Source organism: Prunus avium, chromosome 1 (genome assembly GCF_965620075.1).
Source record: "Prunus avium chromosome 1, drPruAviu1.hap1.1, whole genome shotgun sequence".
Classification (NCBI taxonomy): Eukaryota; Viridiplantae; Streptophyta; class Magnoliopsida; order Rosales; family Rosaceae; genus Prunus; species Prunus avium.
Genome location: NC_142284.1, coordinates 12,538,024 through 12,563,889, shown reverse-complemented (window position 1 = coordinate 12,563,889; position 25,866 = coordinate 12,538,024). Strand labels below are relative to the sequence as shown.

Genomic DNA, 25,866 nt, shown 5'->3' with positions numbered 1-25,866 from the left:
AGGATACTAGAGGGAATCCGATTTATAAGGTATGCTGCAGAGAGGACGGCCTCTCCCCAAAAGGACCGAGGCATATTTGCACAAAAGAGTGAGGCACGAACTACTTCCAATAAGTGTCTATTCTTTCGTTCTGCCACACCATTCTGTTGTGGAGTGTAAGGACATGAGCGTTGATGTATGATGCCATGATCTTGAAAGAACTGATTCAGATCATGGTTGAGAAATTCTCCCCCATTATCGGAACAAAGAATCTGAATTCGAGTATGAAATTGAGTCTCTACCATGTGATAAAACTGTTGAAATTTGGAACTGACTTCCCCTTTGGTTTGGAGAAGGGAAACTCAGGTCATACTTGTGCAATCATTGATAAACGTGACAAACCATCGAGCGCCCCCTGGAGTGGGAATTCTAGCCGGGCCCCAAACATCAGAATGAACAAGAAAAAAGGGAACCAGACTTTTAGCGGAGCGTAAGGGAAAAGGAACACGATGGCTCTTGGCCAGTTCACAGATGTCACACTGAAAACTGGAAATATCTAACTGTGAAAATAAGGAAGGAAATAGCTTCTGTAAGTATCCAAACGAAGCATGTCCAAGACGGCGATGCCATAACCATACTTTGGAAGTGTGCTTCTCAACACTCGCACCCCCAATTTTGTAAGCTTGACTGAGGCTGGCTTCACTGTCAGAAGCCAAGTCCAGATAGTAGAGTTTGCCCCTCCTAGTACCACAACCAATCGTCCTGCTGCTGAGAATGTCCTGAAAAACACAATGAGTAGGCCAAAAAGTTACAGTACAATTCAAAGCCGTAGTAATTTGGGCAACAGACAAGAGATTATGATGTAAGGATGGAACAATCAACACAGAATCCAAAGTGAGGGAGTCAGAGAGAGAGAGGGAACCCTCCCCAATTACTGGGGAGGGGGTACCATTGGCATTAGACCCCACCGATTGAGAAGACGGTGTATGAGAGTAAATTTGTCCCGGATCAAAGGTCATGTGATCAGTGGCTCCGGTGTCAATGACCCATGTGTGTTTCTTTGAAGAACTATGCAAAACATAACTTGGGGAACCAGTGGTGGCAATTGTGGAGGAAGAGACGATATTCATTGCAGCGGAAGGATTTGAAGAATACGAGGGAAAAAAAAAACTGTTTAGGGTTGCGGATATGTGTTTAGGGTTCGGATTCGTGTTTAGGGTTTCGGATTCGTGTTTAGGGTTTTGGGATTCAGGGTACGAGGATACGGGTTCGTGTTTCAAGGAATTCGATACGAGGGATTCGGGTTTCAAGAAATTCGATACCAGGATTCAGAGTGTGTTTAGGGTTTCGGGATTCAGGATTCAGAGTTTCAGGATTCAGGGTTTCGGGATTCAGGATTCAGGATTCAGGGATTCAAGATACGAGGATACGGGTTCGAGAAATTCAATACGAGGATTTAGAGACAACCTAAGATCGATTGCTCTGATACCATGCTAAAATATGAATATGGGTTTTCAATATGTTCAGATACTTTATTCTTCTCCATAAGGAGGTATATATATGGGTTTACAGAGTGCTTTACAAGGAATAAGATACAATCAGGAATTAGGAAAGTATCTCCTAATTATACACAAATTTGTCAACTAAATGGAATGGGAAAGTAAATCCCTTAATTAATCAAGGAAATAATTCTCCTTGATTAATTAGGAGACTCACGTCAACATCATCTTGGTAAACTAATATTTAAGTTCATCTTTCTCTCTTTTAACTTTTTTTCTTCCCTAGATGATAATTTGGTTCAAGCTACACAAAAAGTTTATACTAACTCTTCTTGATAAATCTATAGTGATGGCTTAAATGAACAGATAGAATAATACATCAAGGGATGTGGAATTGATCTTGATATGTTATTCAAATATTGGAGTCATTTTTGGGTTTCATGATTGGAACTGTTATAACTATAGGTAAGGACAGAAACCAGTCCAGAAGATGTTAGAGGTATGCATGCAGCTGCTGGGATCTTGACAGCTAGAGGTGGCATGACATCTCATGCAGCTGTTGTGGCCCGGGGATGGGGTAAATGTTGTGTTTCTGGCTGCTCTGACATCATCAGAGTCAATGACACTGAGAAGGTGGTTTTAATAGTTTTCCTTTTGTAAAAAACATCTGTTGCAGTAAAGTTTAAAGAGAAAATGGCATAAATGGGGGTTGTTCATTGATGATACAGGTGGCTGTGATCGGGAACACGGTCATTAACGAAGGAGAATGGCTTTCACTCAATGGATCCACCGGTGAAGTCATATTGGGAAAACAGCCACTTTTTCCTCCGGCTTTAAGTGGTGATTTGGAAACCTTTATGTCTTGGGCTGATAAAGTCAGGCGCCTCAAGGTGCCATATTTTCTTGCTATATATTTTTCATTTGGACCAGTACCAATTGGGTTCATCTCAAAATATTTGTTGTAATTCTGTAACAGGTTATGGCAAACGCTGACACGCCTGAAGATGCACTCACAGCAAGAAATAACGGTGCCCAAGGGATTGGACTATGCAGGACAGAGCACATGGTAACCATTGCTCCTATCAAAATAAGTTTTAGTTGCTACAAATGTTTTGCTGAATGTGTGATGTTCTATGGCTTGTTGCAAGTCTTATCAATGTTGTAGTTTTGCTTGCTTGCTTGCAATGCTATGTGATGTTAACAATGATGTCTGGTTTTGGAGCTCTTTTGGTTTTCTCATGTTTTTTAGTGTGTTTCAGTTCTTTGCTTCAGATGACAGAATTAAGGCGGTAAGAAGAATGATCATGGCGGCTACAACTGAACAGAGGAAGGCAGCGTTGAACCTCTTACTACCGTATCAAAGATCTGACTTTGAAGGAATTTTTCGTGCAATGGATGGTATTTTTCAAAATGCCTTAGAATCTCAGTACATTGGATTGTTAAGCTCTAAGTCTATATGTTTAAGATTTTGTCTATCTTTTGCTATAAATTTGTAGCTGTAACTTAGCTATTAGATAAATTTATGAAATTCCAGGTCTTCCAGTAACAATCCGCCTGTTAGATCCTCCACTTCATGAATTTCTTCCAGAAGGTGACTTAGAGCAGATTGTCGGGGAACTAACTGCAGAGACTGGCATGACTGAGGATGAAGTTTTCTCAAGAATTGAGAAATTATCAGAAGTAAACCCCATGCTTGGTTTCCGAGGCTGCAGGTTTGACGGCTCTTCAATTTCCATATGAGCTCTCTACCTAAAGATACTCAAATTTTTGTTCTCAGAAAGTTTTGTAACTGATTAACTTCAGTCAATTGGTTCATTAGCTTCACACAGTCATCATTTCTTGTCTATTCAGCATTTGATGTTTGATTTCATTCGTTAAACAAGCTTTCCCCTGCATAAATTTAACAACTTGATGAATGTACATAATAATGAACTTAGTTGCCTAACACTTTGAATCGATTGGCCATAGTGAAAGTTTGATATCTCACTGTGACATGTAGAAAGATCATCTATTTTTTTGTTGATGAAAAGGGTTCTTTTGGTGTGTCAACAGGCTAGGGATATCGTACCCAGAACTCACTGAAATGCAGGCTCGTGCCATCTTTCAGGCTGCAGTCTCAATGAGAAACCAGGGTGTCAAAGTTTTCCCTGAGATAATGGTTCCCCTTGTTGGAACACCTCAGGCAAGATCCTGCATTCTAATTCATCCCTTTGTCCTTTCATGAGCATGCAAAGTTCCATCTTTCTGAAAACATTGACATTTTTGCATGTCAATGTCATGCAGGAACTACGGCATCAAGTGAGCCTAATTCGAAGTGTTGCAAACAAAGTGTTCTCTGAGATGGGTACTACCTTGAGCTATAAAGTTGGCACTATGATTGAGATCCCTAGAGCTGCTCTGGTTGCAGATGAGGTAGGCTAAGTTGATATGTTTCTTTTTTATTGTCCTTTAAAATTTATACTTAACAGTGTAAAAGGAAGAACATATTGTTCATAATCTGCTGATCAACATCATAGATTGCGAAGGAAGCTGAGTTCTTCTCATTCGGGACCAACGATCTCACACAAATGACCTTTGGATACAGCAGAGATGATGTGGGAAAGTTTCTACCCATTTACCTGTCCAAAGGCCTTCTTCAAAATGATCCATTTGAGGTAAGTCATATTTCCTGCGAGTCCATACAGGCTTCATTGCAGATAGCACTTTCCCCGATAGTACCAGTGTAAATAATCTTGTAAGGGAAGGAAAAATAATTCGAACTGATTTCTTGACACTAGTCCAAATGCACTGCTTTCGGGTACTTGATCAAAGAGGTGTAGGGCAGCTCATCAAGATGGCCACCGAAAAGGGTCGTGCGGCAAGGCCTAGCTTGAAGGTAACCGGCAATGCATAGCTATTAAGCATTTTATCACAAATTGCAGTGTCAACTTAACAGGGATAATGGCCATGTATTAACAAGATTTTTGTTATTCCATTCTTCTTATGATATTTTTGGATGGTGATTATAAACAAACAGGTTGGAATATGTGGAGAACATGGTGGGGAGCCTTCTTCTGTTGCATTTTTCGCAGAGGCAGGACTAGACTATGTTTCATGTTCTCCATTCAGGTTTGCATTTCTTTCATTTGTCTTCTGTAAGTTGAGTTCCATAGACTAATTTTATAGCTTGATCAAATTCCTTATCCTAAGTGCTTTTTACAGGGTGCCTATAGCCAGGCTAGCAGCAGCTCAAGTTGCTGTCTGAGAAAGATTGCATAGTTGGTGAATGTGCCTATAGCCAGGCTAGCAGCAGCTCAAGTAACTTGTAATTCATACAAAGCCATGATCATTATAGAAACCAAAATAAAAGGGTAAATATATTGTTTTTCTCTCTCTTCATATTACTTAAAAAGAACAGGGAACAAATAAAGTAGAAAAATGTGAATAATTCTTAAGCTTCAATATTTGGCATAAATTGACTTGTGACTTGGTACAACTGCACAAGTTGCATTCCTCTTCTTGCATTGATCATATATATACATAATTACTATAAGCAATTCCTATAGTTACTATATAGTGTCTTTATGAGCTCCACATTGCACTCTCACACTCTCTGCCACAGAAGAGAGACAGAGTGACACAAGACATAATCCACATAATTCAATTTTCTTAAATTCTGATGGATATAAGGGGCTTGTAGCTTAATTGGTTAAGAGCGATTATTCATGTACATGAGGTACCGTGTTCGAATCCCTCCTCCCCCAGTATCTCTCGTATAAGGAAGAAAAACTCATGGATACTTCCCCTCCCCTTGAGGGTTTGTTTCATTGGATCTATTTCTTTATTGAAACATCAAAGAGAACTCGGAGCTTTTTCACTTTTAGCTTTAGAATTGAAATTAGGACCAAAGAGAAAAACATTCTACATTATAAGTTTATAACCAAAATTATAATTTTCCATCCACATTAAAAAAAAATTATAATTTTCCATTTCAAAAGAAAAAAAGTAAACAAAATGACCTTTTTCTAAGCACATTTTGCTCAAAAAACAAAAAGTAATAAAATGGAACTCTTTTCTTCGAAACGAGGTCGTTTTGGGTTGGTTTCGACGTTTTGTTATGGTAGGACTTGGCGGCGACTGAGAGAGTCTGAAGAACTGAAATCAGCGAAAGAGGGAAATGGCGGTAGAGAGCTATGTGGTGGTGCACAACATAGCCAAGAGGCACAACGTCGGCACACTCGCCCGAAGCGCCACCGCCTTCGGCGTCTCTGAGCTCATCTTGGTCGGCCGCAGAGAGTTCAACGCCTTCGGCAGCCATGGCTCGACCTCGCACCTTCGCTTTCGCCACTTCCACTCCCTCCAAGACGCTCGTCTCTTTCTCAAGGTCCTCTCTTTCTCTTTGATTTCGTCTTCCTTTCTCTTTTTCGGCTATGGGGCTTACTCTGTTTTCGTTTCTGTATGTGCGTTAGGAGAGAGATTGTGATATTTGCGGCGTTGAGATCACTGATGATGCTCTGCCTGTCAATCACCACCCTTTTACCAAGAGCACCGCTTTTCTTCTTGGCAATGAGGTAATCTTCGTTTTTCACAATTGCCCATATGGGTTCTTTGCTCTGTAAATATTGATTCAATGAGAATTTATTTGACAGTCAAGTAATTTACTTTTCAATAATGGATTCTTGGTTATTTGATTGGTGGGCTTGTTTGACATGTGTTGGTAGTTTGTGAGAGGGATTTTCTACTGGAATTTGACAATCTGATGTTTTGTGTTTCAGTTTGAGTTAAAGTTAAACTTCAGTTTGCAATCATTAGGCATTTGCAAATAAGCCCCATTAGGTGATACATTTATATTTTTCTGCTTGTTGTTTGTAGGGAACAGGCCTTTCTGCCAAAGAATTGGAGATATGTGACTTCTTTGTGTATATTCCACAGTATGGAGGTGGTACCGCTTCATTGAATGTAACGGTGGCAGCTTCTATTGTGTTGCATCAGTTTGGAGGTAACTATAAAAAATGAGCTCATGCCTTTTGTGTTTCTTCTCTTCTTTTACTGTCATGTGGTTTATGTTCTTTTATGTGATGGTTCACTGTATAAGCAAAAAAGATTAACAACGTTTGGTTGATATGACTTATTTTGGTTATTGTCTTGCCATTTAGTTGGTGTGTAAATTTTATCATCCTAAGTTTCATTTTTTATGTTCAATCATCAGACATCATTTATCCTTCTAGAATCCATCTTAGGCTGTTTGTGTGCCCTTCTTTCTTCTCTCCCTGGTCCTCATGATCATGAATTTTCTCTATCACCCAATATAAATTCTTGGAGTCTTATGGGTCACTTCACCTGGTGTCCACTAGCCTTGGCTCAACTGATGAGGGGAAAAGTGGAGTTAGCAGGCCTTCAGTTTGAAGTCTTAACTAAGCAGAAAATTATAACAAGTGTCAGTCAATAAGATTACTTAACTTTCCTGAATGACCAAAATTGTTTTTACGTTAACAAGACAATGAGTAGAAAGTGATTTAGTATTGAACAAGACAACAATTCCTTTCTTTCCAAATTGATTATTTCACTCTTGAATAGAAAGTGACTTTAAGTTGATAACCAACACCCTACCAAAATTAGAGAATCTTTTCTTTTGAATTATCCCCACCACATGTCGGTCCTTCTTGTGCACGACTTATGAAATTCCCCACCCATGGTTGTCTTTCAGTCTGGGCTGGCTTCCCTGAGAGAACTCGTGATGGGAACAAGTTTATTGTGGCAGAGAAACCTGTAAAACAGACAAGACGGAGTTTTTGTGCAGAAACAGCAGATTCCGTAATTGAAGAGCGAAAATGTAGAAAAGAACATGCATCTAATGGTTTCTTTGATGAGAGTGGAAATGAGAATTCATCTTCTAACCTTCTAGATGGATTGTTTGCTGATGTGAGATTATAATACCTTTGGCATCATTGACGCTGAAAATGGTATGGATTGCTAGTATAAACTCCTCAACTGTTGCAAACAAAACAAAAGGAACAGTTTCTGACTTTATGTACGATCTGCAACATGCAGAAGACCCAATTTCTTGTAGAATGTATTGTTAGTGGCAAGGATTTTGTTCAAAGTATTATAATTTGAAGGAATGTGTTTAGAGTTACTGCAATTTGTATGATGACCACAGACGTAAACTAAACTATTAGAAGTCTGCTTTGGTTTGTGCTTGATGCAAAATGTAAGGGTATGTATGGCATGGATTTCGTTTTCCACATGTAGACCTTATTTTATTTTATTTTATTTTATTCAATATTGAATGGACTTTTATTACTTTTCATGGAGATGAAAATCTGCACCAATAAGAAATGTGTGGGGCTGTGAGCCTTTGAGCCTCAAACTAATCGGGAAAAGTGTGAAAACCTATGGACCTTTGCAGATATGTATTCTAAGTTTTTGTTGTTAATTTCAACGTCCAATATTTATCCAATGGCATAAAACATTGTGTGCCTTTCCTATTAAAGCACTTGAGAATTGAGATCAAGTTATAATTCATAAATGGAAATTTTAGCGAACAATAGAAACTTGTTACATACATTCCAGAGGGATCGATACGGAAGAAATTAATCAAACTTAGGCAAACTACTAAACAAACAATGACAAGCATAAACTTGCGTGAGCAAACACTAGTACTTGTTTAGGACTTGTTAAACAAGAAGCTCAGATACTTCAATTTCTTCAGGATTTGTCTGAGTCTTGTGAAGAATCAGAACTTGAGGAGGGGTATCCGATTCCATGGCGATTATTAGGGAACACAACGAAAACAGTACTGGCAATTGCACCGATGAGAGGAGGCAACACCTGCAGCAAAACCTTCTCAGTGGACTCAAACCCTGGATAGAAGCACCGGACAGTGTTGGTGTCCAAAAGTGATACAACTGCAAACACAATCAAGGAAAAGAAGGCATGCACAAAGTCCCCATCCCTAAGTTTATAAGCAGACAAGTCCACAGAGTCGGAATTTGTTGAGGGCCAAAGACCCTTAGGTGTTACAACCGCATAGTGGGTTTGTCCATCACTGCCGGTGTAACTATCAGTGAAGGAAGCAAAAAAGCAAGAGAAACCGGAAATGCCGATGAGAATGGCGCTTAGGTATTTGTTGATTGTGGAGCAGTGGCCATTGTTGGTAAAGACAGGGTTGAGGAATTGGAACAAGAAGACCGTGCCGGTGGGGAGGAGCTTGATGAGATTGCCTGCTCCTGTTAATGTTTTGTGTTTGGTTGTTGTCTTGGGGGAAGAGCAAGTAGAACTCCCCATTTGGGAATTAATGTGTTCTTGAGGGAGTTTGGAAGTGTTCTTTGTGTTGTGTTGTGTTGTGGTTCTTGCATAAAAAATATGTTGTGTATTTATATAGAGAAAGTGAGGGAATTGGTTTGTTTTTGTGATGGAAGAGAGCACTTGCTTTCACGTTAATTGAAAAATGGTGTTGTCGTGTTGAGTTGGAAAGGTGGCTTTTACTTTAGAAAAGGGCGGGCTTCGTTTCTAATCCAAGCTTAGAGGAACATATTGTTGAATTTGCTGATACTCCCAAGACCAAGACAAATATAAATATAAAAAATAGACCATCAACAAGATAAATATGTATATGTCTTAATGAAGCGTATATCATATGATGAAGATAGGATAAACTGCATTTGGAAAGTTAATAATGGTGTTTATTTACTCCTAATCTTTGTTACATTTTCCTTGTACTTTACAATGTGCGCAGCTGCGTGCATATTTGATTTGTCTAACATATCACTCACTTACGCTAATGAGAATGACCCTCTGTAAAATGAATTTTGAGAAATTGAGAATACTACGATAGTGCGGTCACTTGGTACATCTTGTACACGTATTATAATATAAGTGGATATTTATAGATACTATTCCCTCAAAGGGGGGAAATTTATATTTTGTAACGCGTGTACAAGATGTACACCATGTGACCGTACTACCGTAGTATTCTATAATTTCTCATGCAAAATAATTATCCCGAAATGAGATGATTAATGCATATAATTAGCATGCATAACAAGTCAAAATTATATTGAGAAATTAAGTGGTATACAAAGACCTGTTTCAGTCGTACAAATCGTATTCTAACAAAAGACAATCTCTACTTTTTAACGAACCCCTCATTATCTAATAGATTTGATTCATCATCTATTAATCATGATCCAGATACAAAGGGTTTAATAAACAATCAATATTTGAATTGTATATGGATATGGTTTATTGACTATTATTAAGCGTGACAAACTCAAAGATATAATAGACCAATATAATATTAAGCGCAGGCAGCAAATCGCCATTAGTCAAATCAGTCCTCTAATCAAATGAAGATTAATTCAAAAACTCTTGTAGGGTTAACTGAATTACATACATAATGAGTTATGTCACAAATTAACATTTATTCGTGCTCGCATGAGCGATTGTAATCGATCAACAGGGTTGCTGCCTAGAGCAACATACTCACAAGAGGTGGAACCCTTGCATTTGATGTCACCCGAGCTCACCCCTTATGAGTTTCTTACCTCCCACAGTAACCCTACCCAAGACTTTCTTGTGGATAGAACAATTGTGGGATCTACATAAATTTACTGTTGACAATCGCCTACCTAACATTCTTCTTAATATAGAGTGATGTATATGTATTATCTACTAGCAATTCCTAAATTTAAAAAATGTTGAACAATCATGCCATGGCCAGTCTTAAACAAGTCCGATATTCCAAGGAAATTCAACTTTCTTTGTTTGGGCAAGCAAGGAATCAATACATATTAGATGTTGCACGTGTTTGGACTTACAATATCATGCATCATGCCGTGGTATGGAGGGCATCTGTTTTCTCTTTTTGGTCAATTATATAGACTTTTAGATTAGCACAATCATAATCTCAAGAAAGCACAACTTTCACGAAGCAGAAATGTCATTATAACGGTATTTCAAATCAATTAAATATTATCTCGTGAAAAAATTAAATAAAATGACAATACGAGATACACTTGGGAGTGTCGGTGGGTTTTTCTCACCTATTCTTAAACTGTTAAAAAGAGTTTTACTCATTTCGGTGATGATTTAATTTCATATCTTTTACCCTTTTTCGGCAGTGCATGAAGTAGTGCTCGACCAATGTTCTTGTTGGACTTGCAAAATGCAAACCTTATGGGTTTTGGAGTAAGCAGGAAGCCAAAATTAAATTCGGTTAACAACTTTCTTGCTTGCTTGCTTGCTTTGAACTATAGGCCCATAGAAAGAGTTGCGAAATTTGGCATATTGCTCTCAATTATAATCAAACCACACGAAATGAGCACACACATGATGGTTGAGCAAAGCTGTAAAGGTACTTATTATCGTCAGAAAAACAAGTATATTTTCTCTTTCGAAAAGCATGGGCATGCAATATAACCTGGAGGGTTACTGTTTCGTCATGAAACCAAACTGTGAAGGAAGATCACAATGATTTGTTTTGTTTGTATTCATGGAAAGAAGTTTTGTTGACCAAAAACTTTGTTATTTATTTTATATTTGGGTTGTTGAGGTCTGTTTTGAGCTACTGAGTCTTTTTATTGATCAGATGGGCTACTGTTGTTGAGGTCTTAGAATTCTAAGTCTTTTTATTGATGTTGAGGTCTTAGAATTCTAAGTCTTTTTATTGACCAGAAGACCAGATGGGCTACTGTTGTTTATTGACCAGATGGGCTACTGTAGTTGCACTTTGAAGATTAACATGCCACGTCCGTTGAATGCATGATGTGGGAATTGGTTGCAGGTGTTACAGGTCACCCAAATTATAAAAATTGACGGAAATGCAATATTCGACAGAACATGTAATAAAGATAAGGGTAACTTATAAATAAACCCAAAATGAGACAGCTATTTATAACGAGGCCCAAAATTCTAGTTTTTGGACAATAATGTCCTTATTTATTTTTAAATTGCCTAAGGGGTCTTTACTTATTCCTAGCTATATGGAACCAAAAAGTTGGATTTTCTTGCTTTGGACTGATGCTGCATCGTTTTGCTGAGATAATCTCTTCACGTGAGATGATGATGCTTCTGGCTTCACATGGAGTTTATGCTTCCAACATGTTATCTATATTGTGTAGCTCTTCCTCTCCTAATCTATTCCAATATGAGTTGTTGTTGTCTTCTGCTTCAATTTGTTCTGCTATCTGGTTATAGATTTCATCAAAAACTTTTGCTCCTGTTGTGATTATCTTGAATTTATATGTGTCATATATTCTCCTAGATATATTTTCTGAATAAATCTTGATAAAGTTGTGTCTGCCGCGCAAATCTCACGGCCTGGAGTTCCGGGCCGAGGGGATGTGCGTTAACACGGGGTTTTCTGCTTTTGGATGTGGTGCGGTTGTGCGCGGGCGTGCCAGCACGGTTTACCGTGCGTTGATGTTTCGATGAGTGTTGGATGGATGAATAGTGCGCCTGTTTGATCTGTCTTCCTAGTCAAACGATTATAGCCGAGAGAGGAACTGGTCTCGGCTGTTAGATTCACGGCATGAACTACAAGGCCGTCGAGTGATGGTGTTGGTGGTGGATTTTGGGCGGTGCTCCGGCGCGTTGCTCAGGGAGCGACGGTCGTGTGATATATGGAGTGAGTGAACGAACAACAAGGATGGTGCTCCGGCGCCTTGAAAATCAAGGGTCGTATGATATATTGATGAATGGATTCTGCTTACAATCTAACACTACTCCTAGGAAAGCAAGTAAAGATATTGAAAGTGCATTACAGGAAAAAAATAAGTTGCTCCGTGGGAGGCTTGTTTTAGTGTTGAACCCTTTGAATGTAGCTCGAGTCTTGTATTTATAGGAAGAGTCCCTGGATGAGTAATCGAGGCTGAATTTACGCATAGTGGAGTCTGATTAGCGCAAGTGGGCAGTCCAATCGACATTTGGGATCGTGAAGTATGGTGGTGAGACTCCAGAAATCCCGGTGAATCTCGCCCGCCGCTCTCGATCGTGGGTTCTGAACCTCTGGCCGTGGAGACGCATTTATGGCATGGATAGCTGGTGAACCAACATCTCAAGCTGTCAGAATTCTTGTGAGAATGTCCACGTCTAATCACTCTGATCTTCATCACCAAATCCTGACTTCAATCACTTCCCACCTTTCCTCATGCATTAAATGCTACTTTGTGGCCAATGGGTTCGCTGCATTAAACAGGCACTACTTCATTAAATGAAGCCTGGGACCCTGCTGTCACGTGATGATTTGCCTTTAATGCCTTGGCCGCAATTTTGTTCGGCCTCGGCCTCGGCCTGCGCTTGAGGCCGAGATGATAATGCCTTGGCATTTCCTTATTTTATTTTAGGAAGGCGAAATACCCTGGCCAAACGCTGCGTTTCAGCCTCTGCAAACAAGTGTCAGGGCCGAGAGAAAGGGCTCCTTCGGCCAGCTCATGATCGTGATTTATCAGGCACAAACATTGCCCCCACATCCCTGGATTCTTCGGCCTCGGCATGGGTAGGGGCCGAATGGATTCCAAGGGATGGACCCTTTGCATTCCTTTCTGAAGTGATTAATTGACAACTGGGGCATTAAATGCGCAGGCCAGTCGGCGCATTTAATGCCTCGAGCACGTCGTGTAGGCCATCATTGCCCAGGGCGTTGCTTTTGACACGTCGTTGCGCCTATTGAGCGTGCTGACAGAACGTTACGTCTCTCGAGAGAGACATACCCTTTCGTTTCGAATTCTAGCGCCAATATAAAAACCCAGACTTCCTTGCTTTCTCTGTACGCTTTCAAAATCCTCAGACGCCCAAGCTTTGTCAAAGACCCATTTCTCCAAACTCAAAACCCATCAAAACCTTCGCACCTCCAAGGTTACCAGAGAACCCCTCGTGATCTCGCGATTTTTTAGAAACTACGGACCCTATTTCCCCCTTCAAACACTCATCTTGAACCTGTTCCAATGGCCTCTAATACCCCCACATCTGTTGAGGTTCGGTCCCAAACCTTCCAAACTGAATTCGAGGCTATTTGCCAAGATATTCAGGGCTCAATCCTCCCTGACATCATCGCGCCCTGGGCCGACGACGATGGCGCCCCCACTGATTCCTGTGTTCTCGGGCCCTCCATTAATGGCGGAATGCCAGAGAGGCTTGTGGCCCATCTAAAGAACAACCTGGTGGATCACTCGGCCTTTAACGGGGGAGACTTCCAGGACTGGAACGTCCTCAGGCCGCAGCAACAGTGGCCAACCGTGACCCCAGACTGGGAAAAATGGCTGCCGAGGATGGAGCATTTCTTCGGTCAACAATGGAAGGATCAAGGCAACTACCATTTGATCAAGCTATTCGATCGGCCGCTCGTCATGGATCGGTCGCTCTTGGCCGCGGCCCTGTGCTTCTGGTCGTCGGCCACCAACACCATGAACTTTCGGTTCGGCATGATGACGCCGACCGTCCTAGACATGGCCGCCCTATTCGGCCTGTCCCCCCTCGGCGTGGAAGTAAATGCCGCCCTGGTTGCTCCCGAGGTGGAAGGGAGCTTTAAGGCTACGTGGCCTACTCTTGCGAGAGTCGCTGGGAGCAAGGCGAAGAACATGCTCAACTACTCCAGCTTCTACAGCAACTTCGGCGTAGAAGACAGTAATGAAGACGACGCCGTTGCCCCTCTCGGCGAAGTTGAACACGCCGCGTTCTTGCTGTACTGGTTGTGCAAGTTCGTGTTTTGCACCCAGCGCAGGGCAGTTCGTGTTTTGCACAAGGTCACCCTGGAGTTCGCCCACCTGGCCGATTACCTAGCACAGGGCGGTAGGTTAGCGCTCGGCCCGTTCCTACTCGGCCACATCTACCGTACGCTTCATGACATCGTCACCGATGGGATGAAGCCGAAGCACGGTGGTCCACTGTGGGCCTTCCAGTTCTGGCTGCAGGCCTACTTCCCAGAGCTGAGGGGGGTGGCCGCCCCCCAAGACAACGAGCCGCTGGCCAACGCATTTGCTCGCGCCCCCAAGAAGCATAACACCACGGCCTTCTGCTACAAATTCTTCTACAGCTTGGCCGAGAGAACTGGTACGCAGTTCCGAGTCTGCCTTGCTCGGCCGTTCCCTCTGTTCCTGACCCACGACCTCTCCGTCGTTCCTGATGTTGAGACGGAGAACGATCTGAAGGAGATCTGGGGCTCCTTCCTGGTCACACGCGACCTCCATTGCGGCCTGTCCAAGGCCGGGGCCGAGGTGTATCTGCCGAACCTCGTGGCACGGCAGTTTGGCCTAATCCAGACGGCCCCACTCCTTCCTCTGTCAACGAACCGGCTATCGTCCTGGAGGGCCGACGTCTCCCAGCAGCACGGCGTGGCTGAGATCACCTTCCAGGTCCAAAAGGGAATGACCTTCCTGACTCTGACGCCTTGGTCGCGCCGCAATGCGTATGACGATGATGGAAGGGTCTGGTATGAAGAGTGCATCTCGCCCAGATTTATTCGGCCTGTTGAAGAAGCCGTGAGGGCGGCTCTAACGAATGCAGATTGGGACCCTCTCACCCCCAAGGGCAGCAAAATGAAGAAGGTATCAGCTGGGCCGCCTCGTCCAAGTGCCCCGGCCGTGGTCGCCTCCAGGGTACCGGCCCCTTCCTTGGCTAGATCAGCGGCCGTGGCCTCCACCGCGGCCCCATCATCAACCGTGGCCCCAGCTCCCAGGGCGACGCCTGTGGTGGGGGGGTCGCAAGACGCTAGCGCATAGGACCGTGCCGGCCTCCCGAACGTCTCGACCGTCCACTGCTGCTGGTAGGCCTTGCTTATTTTTTCTTATCATTTATTCTCCACCGGCCTCTCTAAACCACTTTTGTCTCTGGTCATCTCACTCTTGTCCCTTTTCCTTGTATACGCATCCTCGGGTCGCAAAAGGAGCCTAGAGGCGTCGGGTACTGAGGCCGCACCGGCCCAGAGTGCCGCGGCCGAGATGGCGGCCGAGGAAGAGGACCCTCTTTACCTCCTCGGAAGGCGGAGGTGAAGAGGAGGCTCTTTCCGCGACTGTGAGTGAGGCCCCTCCTGCGAACGTAAGTACTACTCCCTGGCATCCTTTTTCCTCTCTTGTGCATTCTGGTAATCTGGTTCTTTCCTTAGGTCGTGGTAATAGTCGAGGAGGAGGCTACGGTCGAAGTGCCTTCCACAATGGAAACGGCTGCTGCCCACATGGTGGTCGAGGAAGTGGGAGCCGCAGGGGCAACGGTTGAGGAGGCGGCCGCTGCCGACGAAGGGGTTGAGGCGCAAGATGCTGAGATGGCGCCCGCAGAGGTGCCGTCCACCGAGGAGGCTGCAGAGGGGGCGACCGAAGAGATCGCCGAGGAAGTCGCCGAAGAGGCCACTGAGGGAGCTGCTGACGAGGGCGGCGAGGAGGCCAATGAAGAGGCCGCTGAGGAAGTAACCGACGAGGCCGCCGAAGAGCCTGCTGTGGACGTGCCAAGTGGGCCTTTGACGTCCACCCCTCGTCGCCCAAGCGGCATCTCCTTTCGCTCGGTAAGAATCCACTCTTAAAATACTCGGCTTTATTGTTTTCTTTTGATCTGTTCTACACTTCTGACCGAACTGTTTGTCTCTAGCCTCCCCAATCGTCGCCGCCGCTGGCCATGGTTGCCGTGACCGTGCCTCCTATGCCGTCGTCCCAAGACTCAACGGTTGTGGCCGAGCCAGTGATGACTAGTGCCACGGTCGTGAGTGTGCCGAGCCTCCTGCGGACTACCTCGGCGGTAATGACCGACCTCTCCCTCCCCGTGAGTATTCGACCTCCCTCTTTGTTTATCCCTTTGTGTCCTAGTTAACCATCTCTTACCCTTACTCCCTCTTATGTTCAGGAAGCCACCTCCTCCGACGATCTTGATGAGTTATACGCCAGCCTCCATGAGGAAGGGGGAAGCTCGGCCTCGGCTCCTTTGGACAAGGATTCCAAGACCGTCATTGAACGGCTCCGGGAATTCCTTCTACTTGACGTTCGGCAGATGACCGCTGCTGGGGCGATTTCGGAGTTTAGGTCCTGCTTGGATACGGCCATGGCGCTCGGTCTGCTCGACTCGGCTCAACTGGATGAACTGCAAGCCCGCCTGGCCGAAGGCGAGGAGATGATCGGCCGGTATGCTGAAGCCGTCACGCGGATGGCCGAGCGGAGCTCGCTCGAACAGGATCTGGAGGTGATTAAAGAACAAGTTCATCCTGCAATGGCTCGACTGAAAGAAAACGACCTCGTCGTCCAACGAGAAAATGAGGAGCTTGCGCAGGTTGAGGCCCAGATTACCGAGCTCTAGGCTAGCCGAGATCTCATCCTCCAACGCCGAGATGGCGCGGTCGCGGCCGGGAGCGAGCTGAAATCCTCGGCCAAGCGAATCCTCAAAGCAGCGACTGAGACGAAGAAGGCCCTGGCCGAGCGGAAGCTGATTCGAGCGAGATGGCAAGCGGACATCAATAGTGGGGACATCGCTTGAAGAAGGATCACCTGCCTGATCTGGGGGATGTTCAGCGAAGGGGTCTAAGCGGGCGAAGAGCGGCCACCTTAACTATTTTTCTTTTTTCTTTTTGGGATGTAAATAAATAACCACATACAATTTTAAATTATTTACACATAGTTTTATCTTTTGTTTTATTTCGGCCGTAGCTGGCCGTAGCTGGCCGTTCTCTGTTTGTTAGTAATGCCCCCTTTTTGTTTAAATACAAGGGCCTTCTTTTCTGAAAAGCTAGATGTATGCTGTTGTTTTATTTTGACCGCGCCGTTTGCTTACCTTGGCCGCCTACCTTCCTCTTTTTTTCTTTTTGACTTTTTTGTCGTAGGTCCTCGGCGCCATCTTCTTTTGAATTTGCGCCGAGTTGTAGGCGTCGAGTTCCGACTGTTCTGAATTCTCTGAACTCCTCGGCCTCATCTGCGAGTGGCCCTTCTTCTCTTGACCACGCTGCCCGATACTTTGGGGAAATAGAACCCTCTGCTTTGGTATTTTACCAGGGTCATGGCCGTCGACCAAGACATAAGGGGTTATACCCCTGGCCGAAATTTTTGAGACACGGCGTGCCCAAAAAACCTTAGGAAATAAATCGTGCGCATTGCTAAGTTCCTTGGACAAATGCGGCCTTGGGTAATCTGGTGCCCCCTTTTCTCCCTTTATTAAATCGTCTTTCTCAATAGGCCGGATGTCCTTAAACTGAAACCCTTGACACGGCCTGCTTCGTTGCGCATTGTTTCGCGGCCAATCTTGCCGGGCTGTCTGAGCAACGGTCTCGGCCGTTATGACTGAGCTGGGTAGTTTCAGTGCAACATCGTGGGTTTGGCCGAGATAATCTCGGTCGGTTAGCCATCGAGATATGGTCACCTGATCCTGCTGATCTGTATCATAAAGGGGACCTAGGTGCGTTTGCATTGTCGTCTGAATGGCCAAATCGTGTATTTGCAATGATAGTGCAACAGTCGTGCCTTTTTGCTCGCACAGTTGTGGTAACACTTCGGTCACACTGCTTTGGCCGGACCGTGCTTGATCGGCCAAAATATGGGCTGGGCCGAACTTCTCGGTCGCTGGTACCGCAAGACTCCTTCCGAACGCTTTGGCTAGAGCGTGGAGCGGGCTGCATACTTTCTTTGCTGGTTGGTTTGGTTCGGGACTCTCCCTTGAGGCCTGGGACTGCCCCCAGCCGTTGGTCGGCGGCAAAGAAAGCTGACTGTAGCCTAACGCCGGGGTACGGGAAAAGACGCCAAGGTTGCCGCTTTCGCCGTAAGGCTCAATTCTTTCACGTTCCTGGCTTCTATATCCGGCTCCAGGGAGTGTTGTGGGCGAAGTCACCGGCATTCTCTCCTGGAAAAGCGTTCGTAGCTCTGAAGAAAATCTGTCCATCATGGCCATGAAAGATGTTTCCATTCTACAAGCCTGCCTGGACATCAAATCCTCCATTCCTGCTTGTTCCTGTATGGACTCGGCCGTTCGATCCGTCATTACTGGAACGCTGGCCGAGATCCCGATCATATGTTCGGTCACGGTAATTGGTGAAGTGGACTTAGGAGTCTCAGAAGTCATTTCGACTGCTTTGTTTTTGAGCTTTGCCTGTGCCCTAGTTTCCACCATAAGTTTTTGACAGTTATCCCACCGGGCGTGCCAAAAGTGTCTGCCGCGCAAATCTCACGGCCTGGATTTCCGGGCCGAGGGGATGTGCGTTAACACGGGGTTTCCTGCTTTTGGATGCGTTGCGGTTGTGCGCGGGCGTGCCAGCACGGTTTACCGTGCGTTGATGTTTCGATGAGTGTTGGATGGATGAATGGTGCGCCTGTTTGATCTGTCTTCCTAGTCAAACGATTATAGCCGAGAGAGGAACTGGTCTCAGCTGTTAGGTTCACGGCCTGAACTACAAGGCCGTCGAGTGATGGTGTTGGTGGTGGATTTTGGGCGGTGCTCCGGCGCGTTGCTCAGGGAGCGACGGTCGTGTGATATATGGGGTGAGTGAACGAACAACAAGGATGGTGCTCCGGCGCCTTGAAAATCAAGGGTCGTATGATATATTGATGAATGGATTCTGCTTATAATCTAACACTACTCCTAGGAAAGCAAGTAAAGATATTGAAAGTGCATTACAGGAAAAAAAATAAGTTGCTCCGTGGGAGGCTTGTTTTGGTGTTGAACCCTTTGAATGTAGCTCGAGTCTTGTATTTATAGGAAGAGTCCCTGGATGAGTAATCGAGGCTGAATTTACGCATAGTGGAGTCTGATTAGCGCAAGTGGGCAGTCCAATCGACATTTGGGATCGTGAAGTATGGTGGTGAGACTCCAGAAATCCCGGTGAATCTCGCCCGCCGCTCTCGATCGTGGGTTCTGAACCTCTGGCCGTGGAGACGTATTTATGGCCTGGATAGCTGGTGAACCAACATCTCAAGCTGTCAGAATTCTTGTGAGAATGTCCACGTCTAATCACTCTGATCTTCATCACCAAATCCTGACTTCAATCACTTCCCACCTTTCCTCATGCATTAAATGCTACTTTGTGGCCAATGGGTTCGTTGCATTAAACAGGCACTACTTCATTAAATGAAGCCTGGGACCCTGCTGTCACGTGATGATTTGCCTTTTATTTTAGGAAGGCGAAATACCCTGGCGAAACGCTGCGTTTCAGCCTCTGCAAACAAGTGTCAGGGCCGAGAGAAAGGGCTCCTTCGGCCAGCTCATGACCGTGATTTATCAGGCACAAACAAGTTGGATTGGTTAATGTCACAACCCGATTCGAAAATAAAGAATAGTCCCGAATCATGGCGTGAGTCATGCCATAGTCATAAAAATAAAATAATACAATCATGATATGATGAGAAATAGAGCCACAAATAATACAAATTTACTTAACATTACAAAATCAGAGTCGCAGTAGCTTGTAGTTAACTAAACACTAGGATCTTTAACAAACGGTTGACTACTTACAAATTAATTACACAAATCAACAACAAAAGCCTAGCCGCTTAGTTGAACCCGCTTCCTCAAACTTCTTCTTTAATCCTGCACAATCTATTAGGGTATGAACATTCTAATCCCCAGTAGAGTACCGTCAAACCCCTCAAAGTCAGCTATCACAGTTAATCAAAGTGTCATGCATTAAACAACACAAGATATACAAATTATGTAATCATACCAGATAAATAAATTTGCATATGCGGTGATGCCATGAACTCACTCCCTTCTAATCCTACTAATTCATATCCTAGGGCAACAAGCCTGCATGTCCCATACCATGCGTTTTACCACTGTGGCTCCGAATACCCTAAAATATGAACTAGCGCCCATCCATCCCTTAACCCATTTTTCTTTTGTTTACGAATTTCTCAACTTTCACTTATCATTAGAGGCCCTACTCTCATAACCTCAATATATTCAAGCTCTGCTCCCATCACCTGAATATATTTCTTATTTAAATATTTATTATGCAGATTTATATGTTATTAAATCTTGAGTCTAGTATGAGATTATCCTTTTAGTTGAAAGATGACACCATTCTTGTTATCCATGTGTAGAGACTTAGAATTTGTTTTAATCAAACCATCATCCTCCCTTTCTTCCCCATTTCCCTCTTTCTTTCTCTTAAAAAAAAAAAATGATTTTTATCCCAAATTGGGATGAGTTGTTCATCTATTGGAGGTGAGTCACCTAGTCTAAAGTTTTTGAGTCACCTAACCTAAGATTCTTTCTTATTCTCTTCCTCCTCATTCATTGTATCAACACTCTCTTCTAACTTGGTGACTCACATTATTCCCTTCCTCTTATCTTATCTTTTGGTGATTTAAAATATTGTTTATATAAATATTATTTGGGTGCATGCATAGCCTCTCCTATAAATATCATGCTTCCTTACTTCAATCACTCATTCCAATCCCACTACTACAAAAAACGATATAGACGACGGGGATCCACCGTCGTTGTAATGCTTTGAAATCCGTCGTTAAATCGAAAGCCATCTATTTGGGTGTCAAACTACGACGGTTTTTCACCGTCGTTGTTTATCTGTAAAGACGACGGTTTTTAAAGAAAATCGTCGTTGTTTAAAGGTAAAGATCGTTAATTATAGGATGAAAGACGACGGTTTTAAAAACCGTCGTGTATTGTATGTAAAGATGACGGTTTTTTATGAAAACTGTCATCTTTACATACAATAGACGACCATTTTTTTAAAAAAAAACAGTCATCTTTACTTCACAATAGACAACCCTTTTTTTAAAAAACCGTCATATTTACATATAATAGACGACTCTTTTTTAAAAAAAAAACGTCATCTTTACCTATAACAGACGACCTTTTTTTTAATAAAAATCATCGTTAATTATCTATAAAGATCATGATTTATTATAAAAACCGTCATCTAATAAGTTCCCAAATTGCTACATTTTAGTTCTTTTTGATTTCCTATGATGCTATACAACGATTTTAACTAGAAAACCAACCATAATGCTTTATTAATGAATATATACACTCAAAAATAGTTTCTTTCATAAAACTTGAAGATTCAATAGTTATTACATAGTTAACCAATCTTTATTTTACAACAAACATAATTCCTAACAAGACCTACGTACTCCTAATCCAAGCCTTCCTCATCCAAACATACAAATGATGCACAACTGAAGTCTCCTCCATCATCCCTTTAAATAAATCAAAATGACAAAGAGAGAAAAAAAAAGCTAAGATTATAAACATAAAAAATTAGGTGGAAGAGAAATTTTACCATTGGACCATATTTCCATAGAAAACTTGTAAAATGAGCATAAAAAAGACCATCGAGAACCTGCAAAAGAAAAAATATATAAATAAAATGATAGTGAAACGAGAAGGTAACAAATTTTCAACAACAAAAAAACATACGACTCACATAGAAAACCTGCAAAAGAAAAAGTTATAAATCTGCAAGCTTCCTCCTCATCTCATGATAATAAAATCAGAAAATCTAAAAAGAAACCAGAAATATAAATAAAAAAAATATGTAAACAAACCAGACAAATCAAGAGAGACATAAAATTTGAAATCAGGGAGACAAAGAACATACTAGAAACGCAAAGAGACTAATCCAGAATTCACTAGCAAGATATAGAAGGGTATTGAGAGATTAGGTGACTTTCAAATCAAACCTTTCAACCAGCTTTGATTCTCAAATACAGAACCTCCCTCTATATCTTATGGATCTGCAAAAATCTCTCAACTCTTTCATTGATATCGATTTTTTGATGATTTTGTAGAGAGTTTCATGAGGGTGTTTTAGAGAGTGCTGGAGGGTTTCAAGGAGGGAGAGATAAGGTTTTCAGAGACGGAGGAAAATCTGAAAATTTGTCGAGTGCGAATTCACTTAAGTAGCCTTTTTTTAGCGTGTTTTAAAAGACGACGCTTGTTAATGAGAGATAAGATTTTCAAAGACAAGTGAAAATTTGAAAATTTGTTGAGCGCGAATTCACTTAAGCGGCCATTTTTTAGCGTGTTTTAAAAGACGACGCTTTTTAAAAAAAAACCGTCATCTTTACATATAATAGACGACCCTTTTTTAAAAAAAAACCGTCGTCTTTACATATAATAGATGACATTTTTTTTTAAAAAAGCGTCATCTTTACATATAATAGATGACCCTTTTTTTAAAAAACCGTCGTCTTTACATATAATAGACGACAGTTTTTTTTAAAAAAAGCGTCATCTTTACATATAATGGATGACCCTTTTTAAAAAAAACTGTCGTCTTTACATATAATAGACGACGGTTTTTTTTTATAAAAAGCGTCATCTTTACATATAATAGACGACCCTTTTTTAAAAAAACCGTCATTTTTACTTCACAATAGACGACCCTTTTTTACAAAAAAGCGTCATCTTTACATATAATAGATGACCATTTTTAAAAAAAACCGTCATCTTTACTTCACAATATACGACCCTTTTTTACAAAAAAGCGTCATCTTTACATATAATAGACGACCATTTTTAAAAAAAACCGTCATCTTTACTTCACAATATACGACCCTTTTTTACAAAAAAGCGTCATCTTTACATATAATAGACGACCCTTTTAAAAAAAAACCGTCATCTTTACTTCACAATAGACGACCCTTTTTTACAACAAAACGTCATCTTTACATATAATAGACGACCCTTTTTTAAAAAAAACCGTCATCTTTACATATAATAGACGACAGTTTTTTCAAAACAACCATGTCTTTACCAAAAAAAGGACACTTGATTTTTAAAAGACGACGCTTGTCATATCTGCTGTCGTCGTTTTTTGGTCAGATTTTAACTCTGAAGAAAACCTTTTTAATAAGACGACGCTTTTTTATTTGTGTGCGTTGTTATAAAAAAATATTCAATAGTACCTCCGTTTTTTAGTTGTTTAAGTCACTTATCAACGACGGTTTTTTTTTGTTACCGTTGTCTTTTTAAACACAACGACGGTTTTTTCTTCTACCGTCGTCTTTTTCTGGTCGTCTTTTTCACTTTTTGTAGTAGTGTCCTTTAAGAGAAATTTCTACCATGAAGTGGTGAGAGAGAGAGAGAGAGAGAGAGAGAGAGAAGATGAAGAGCATGTGTGTTTGTCTTGCAATATTTCATACTTATCTTGGTGAGTGGGTTATGTAATGTGTTCTAAAAGTTCTTATTTTGTGATAAATCATGAATTTATTCTATTTACAAATCTCTCTCTATTTTCAAGTCAAGCATGTCTAATTTGTGAAATATTATATATTATTTGGAGTTTTTGTGAAGTATGTGTTATTCATGGAACATGAGAACTTCAGTGACAGGGTATCCGAAGGATAAATGTGTACCAGGCGGGGACATAGGGCAGTGAGGCCAATAAGGGTCACGTGCTGGGTACAATTTGTGAAGGATAACCAAGATTTGAAGGAATGATGTGATATGATTTGGATTGTGTATATTTATATTATATTTTCTAGAGTGTGTAAAATGACATTGCTTGACTGGCATATTACATAATCTACTCACTGAGCGGTGGTTTGCTCATCCCTCACCTATTTTGTTTTTCAGAACAATTAGTGGGTAAGACAAAGACGAAATCAGAGAAGTTGGATTTGTTTAGAGTGTTAAACTTTTATTTATATCTTGTACCCTTGTAAGATTATTATAATTTTTTTAAATATATAATGGTAATGTATTTTAATCAATTTTTCAGTCCTTTTATTTATTCCTTTCAATTCACGCATCCTGATATATCTTGTCACGACCCGATTCGAAAACAAGGAATATTCTCGAATCAGGGTGTAAGTCATACCATAGTCATAAGAATAAAATCCTACAACCATGATATGATGAGAAAAAGAGCCACAAAATAATACAAATTTACTTAACATCACAAAATCAGAGTCGCAGTAGCTTGTAATTAACTACACACTAAGATCTTTAACAAACGGTTGACTACTTACAAATATTAATTACACAAATCAACAACAAAAACCTAGCAGCTTAGTTGAAACCCGCTTCCTCAAACTTCGCCTTGAATCCTTTGAATCCTGCACAATTTATTAGGGTATAAGCATTCTAATGCCCAGTAGAGTAACGTCAAACCCCTCAAAGTCAGCTATCACAGTTAATCAAAGTGTCATGCATCAAACAACACAAGATATATAAATTATGCAATCATACCAGATAAATAAATTTGCATATGCGGTGATGCCATGAACTCACTCCCTTCTAATCCCACTAATTCATATCCTAGGGCAACAAGCCTGCATGTCCCATACCATGCGTTTTACCACTATGGCTCCGAATACCCTAAAATATGAACTAGCGCCCATCCATCCCTTACCCCATTTTTTTCTTTTGTTTACGAATTTCTCAACTTTCACTTATCATTAGAGGCCCTGCTCCCATCACCTTAATATATTCAAGCTCTGCTCCCGTCACCTGAATATATTCCACATTTTATTCAGATATATCTAAAGCCTTCTCCCACCCCTTAGATATATCTCAAACGACACACACACACACACATACACTCCAAAACACCACTGTATTTCTGATGCATATGTAGTGCAGCACAAACATCATTTATTTCTGCTGAATAATGCCACAGATAATAACAATAATATATCAGGCTTAAACACATAAATAATAATATTCACCCAACATCAAATAATATCCACGGAAAAACATTAATAATAATATTCACATAACATCAAATAATATTCATCGAGCATAGCGACAATAATATTCATATCTATAGTACTATATATAATCACCAAGATTAAAAGTGACATAGCCCAATTATCAGGAAATTAGGAAACCCTACCTCAAGTCCAGCTAGCTTAACCTTGTGCAGTTTCGTACTCGAAAGTACGCAGAGTAACACACCAATTTTTAGAGAGTTATAATGATTGCGTTTGGATGATCTTTGGATATGTTATAAAGAGGAGAATTTGGAATAACTATCATGAAGAAACCATAGTGTTTTGAGCTTTTGATATGAGTGTTTTGGACTGAAAACGAGGGAAGGACCTAAGGTTGAAGACTATAAACAAGTTCCACTCTAAACATTCCCAAGGTGGCTATAGAAGTCCGATCAATCTGAAATGTTGATATGTTATAATAGACAGCATTTCAAACAACTTTGATGAAGGAACCAAAGTCATTTGAGTACAGGAAATCACAGAAACAAACTGAAACCGAGCATACTGCTGTGAAATCAGGAAATGGTAAACTCATTGTGATCATACCAACGTTTCAGAGCCTATACTAGTCGGATTGAGCTGAAATGTGAGTATGTTATAGGAATCATGGAAATGAACAACTTTTATGAAGTAGGTTTTCTCATTTGAGCTTCCGAAATATGAGTTCTCAGCAGCTTCAAGAAAGTGACGAATTTTGAATTTTGAAGAGGAACAAAAGAAAAATGAGGATGAAGATAAGTGAATGAGGAAGAAAGGATGATACAATGAAC

At 41.7% G+C, this 25,866-nt stretch overlaps 2 protein-coding genes and 1 non-coding gene across 3 annotated transcripts; 2 read left to right on the top strand and 1 right to left on the bottom strand.

Moving 5' to 3' along the window:
• Nucleotides 1-2,433: 2,433 nt before the first annotated feature.
• Nucleotides 2,434-4,722, top strand: LOC110747318 (pyruvate, phosphate dikinase, chloroplastic-like). Its single transcript, XM_088246467.1, has 8 exons — nucleotides 2,434-2,544; nucleotides 2,738-2,876; nucleotides 3,013-3,190; nucleotides 3,531-3,660; nucleotides 3,762-3,890; nucleotides 3,995-4,132; nucleotides 4,495-4,586; nucleotides 4,680-4,722. The coding sequence occupies exons 1-8, from the start codon at nucleotides 2,458-2,460 to the stop codon at nucleotides 4,720-4,722; spliced, it is 936 nt and encodes a 311-aa protein (XP_088102593.1). The 5' UTR covers nucleotides 2,434-2,457.
• An 849-nt stretch (nucleotides 4,723-5,571) lies between these two features.
• LOC110767475 (tRNA/rRNA methyltransferase (SpoU) family protein) lies at nucleotides 5,572-7,760 on the top strand. Its single transcript, XM_021971019.2, has 4 exons — nucleotides 5,572-5,841; nucleotides 5,927-6,028; nucleotides 6,330-6,456; nucleotides 7,165-7,760. The coding sequence occupies exons 1-4, from the start codon at nucleotides 5,635-5,637 to the stop codon at nucleotides 7,389-7,391; spliced, it is 663 nt and encodes a 220-aa protein (XP_021826711.1). The 5' UTR covers nucleotides 5,572-5,634; the 3' UTR covers nucleotides 7,392-7,760.
• Nucleotides 7,761-7,961: 201 nt separating this feature from the next.
• On the bottom strand, nucleotides 7,962-8,823 carry LOC110767480 (protein DMP2). The gene has a single exon (XR_015833141.1). It is a non-coding gene; the product is annotated as a protein DMP2 (transcript).
• Between the last annotated feature and the right edge of the window lie 17,043 nt (nucleotides 8,824-25,866).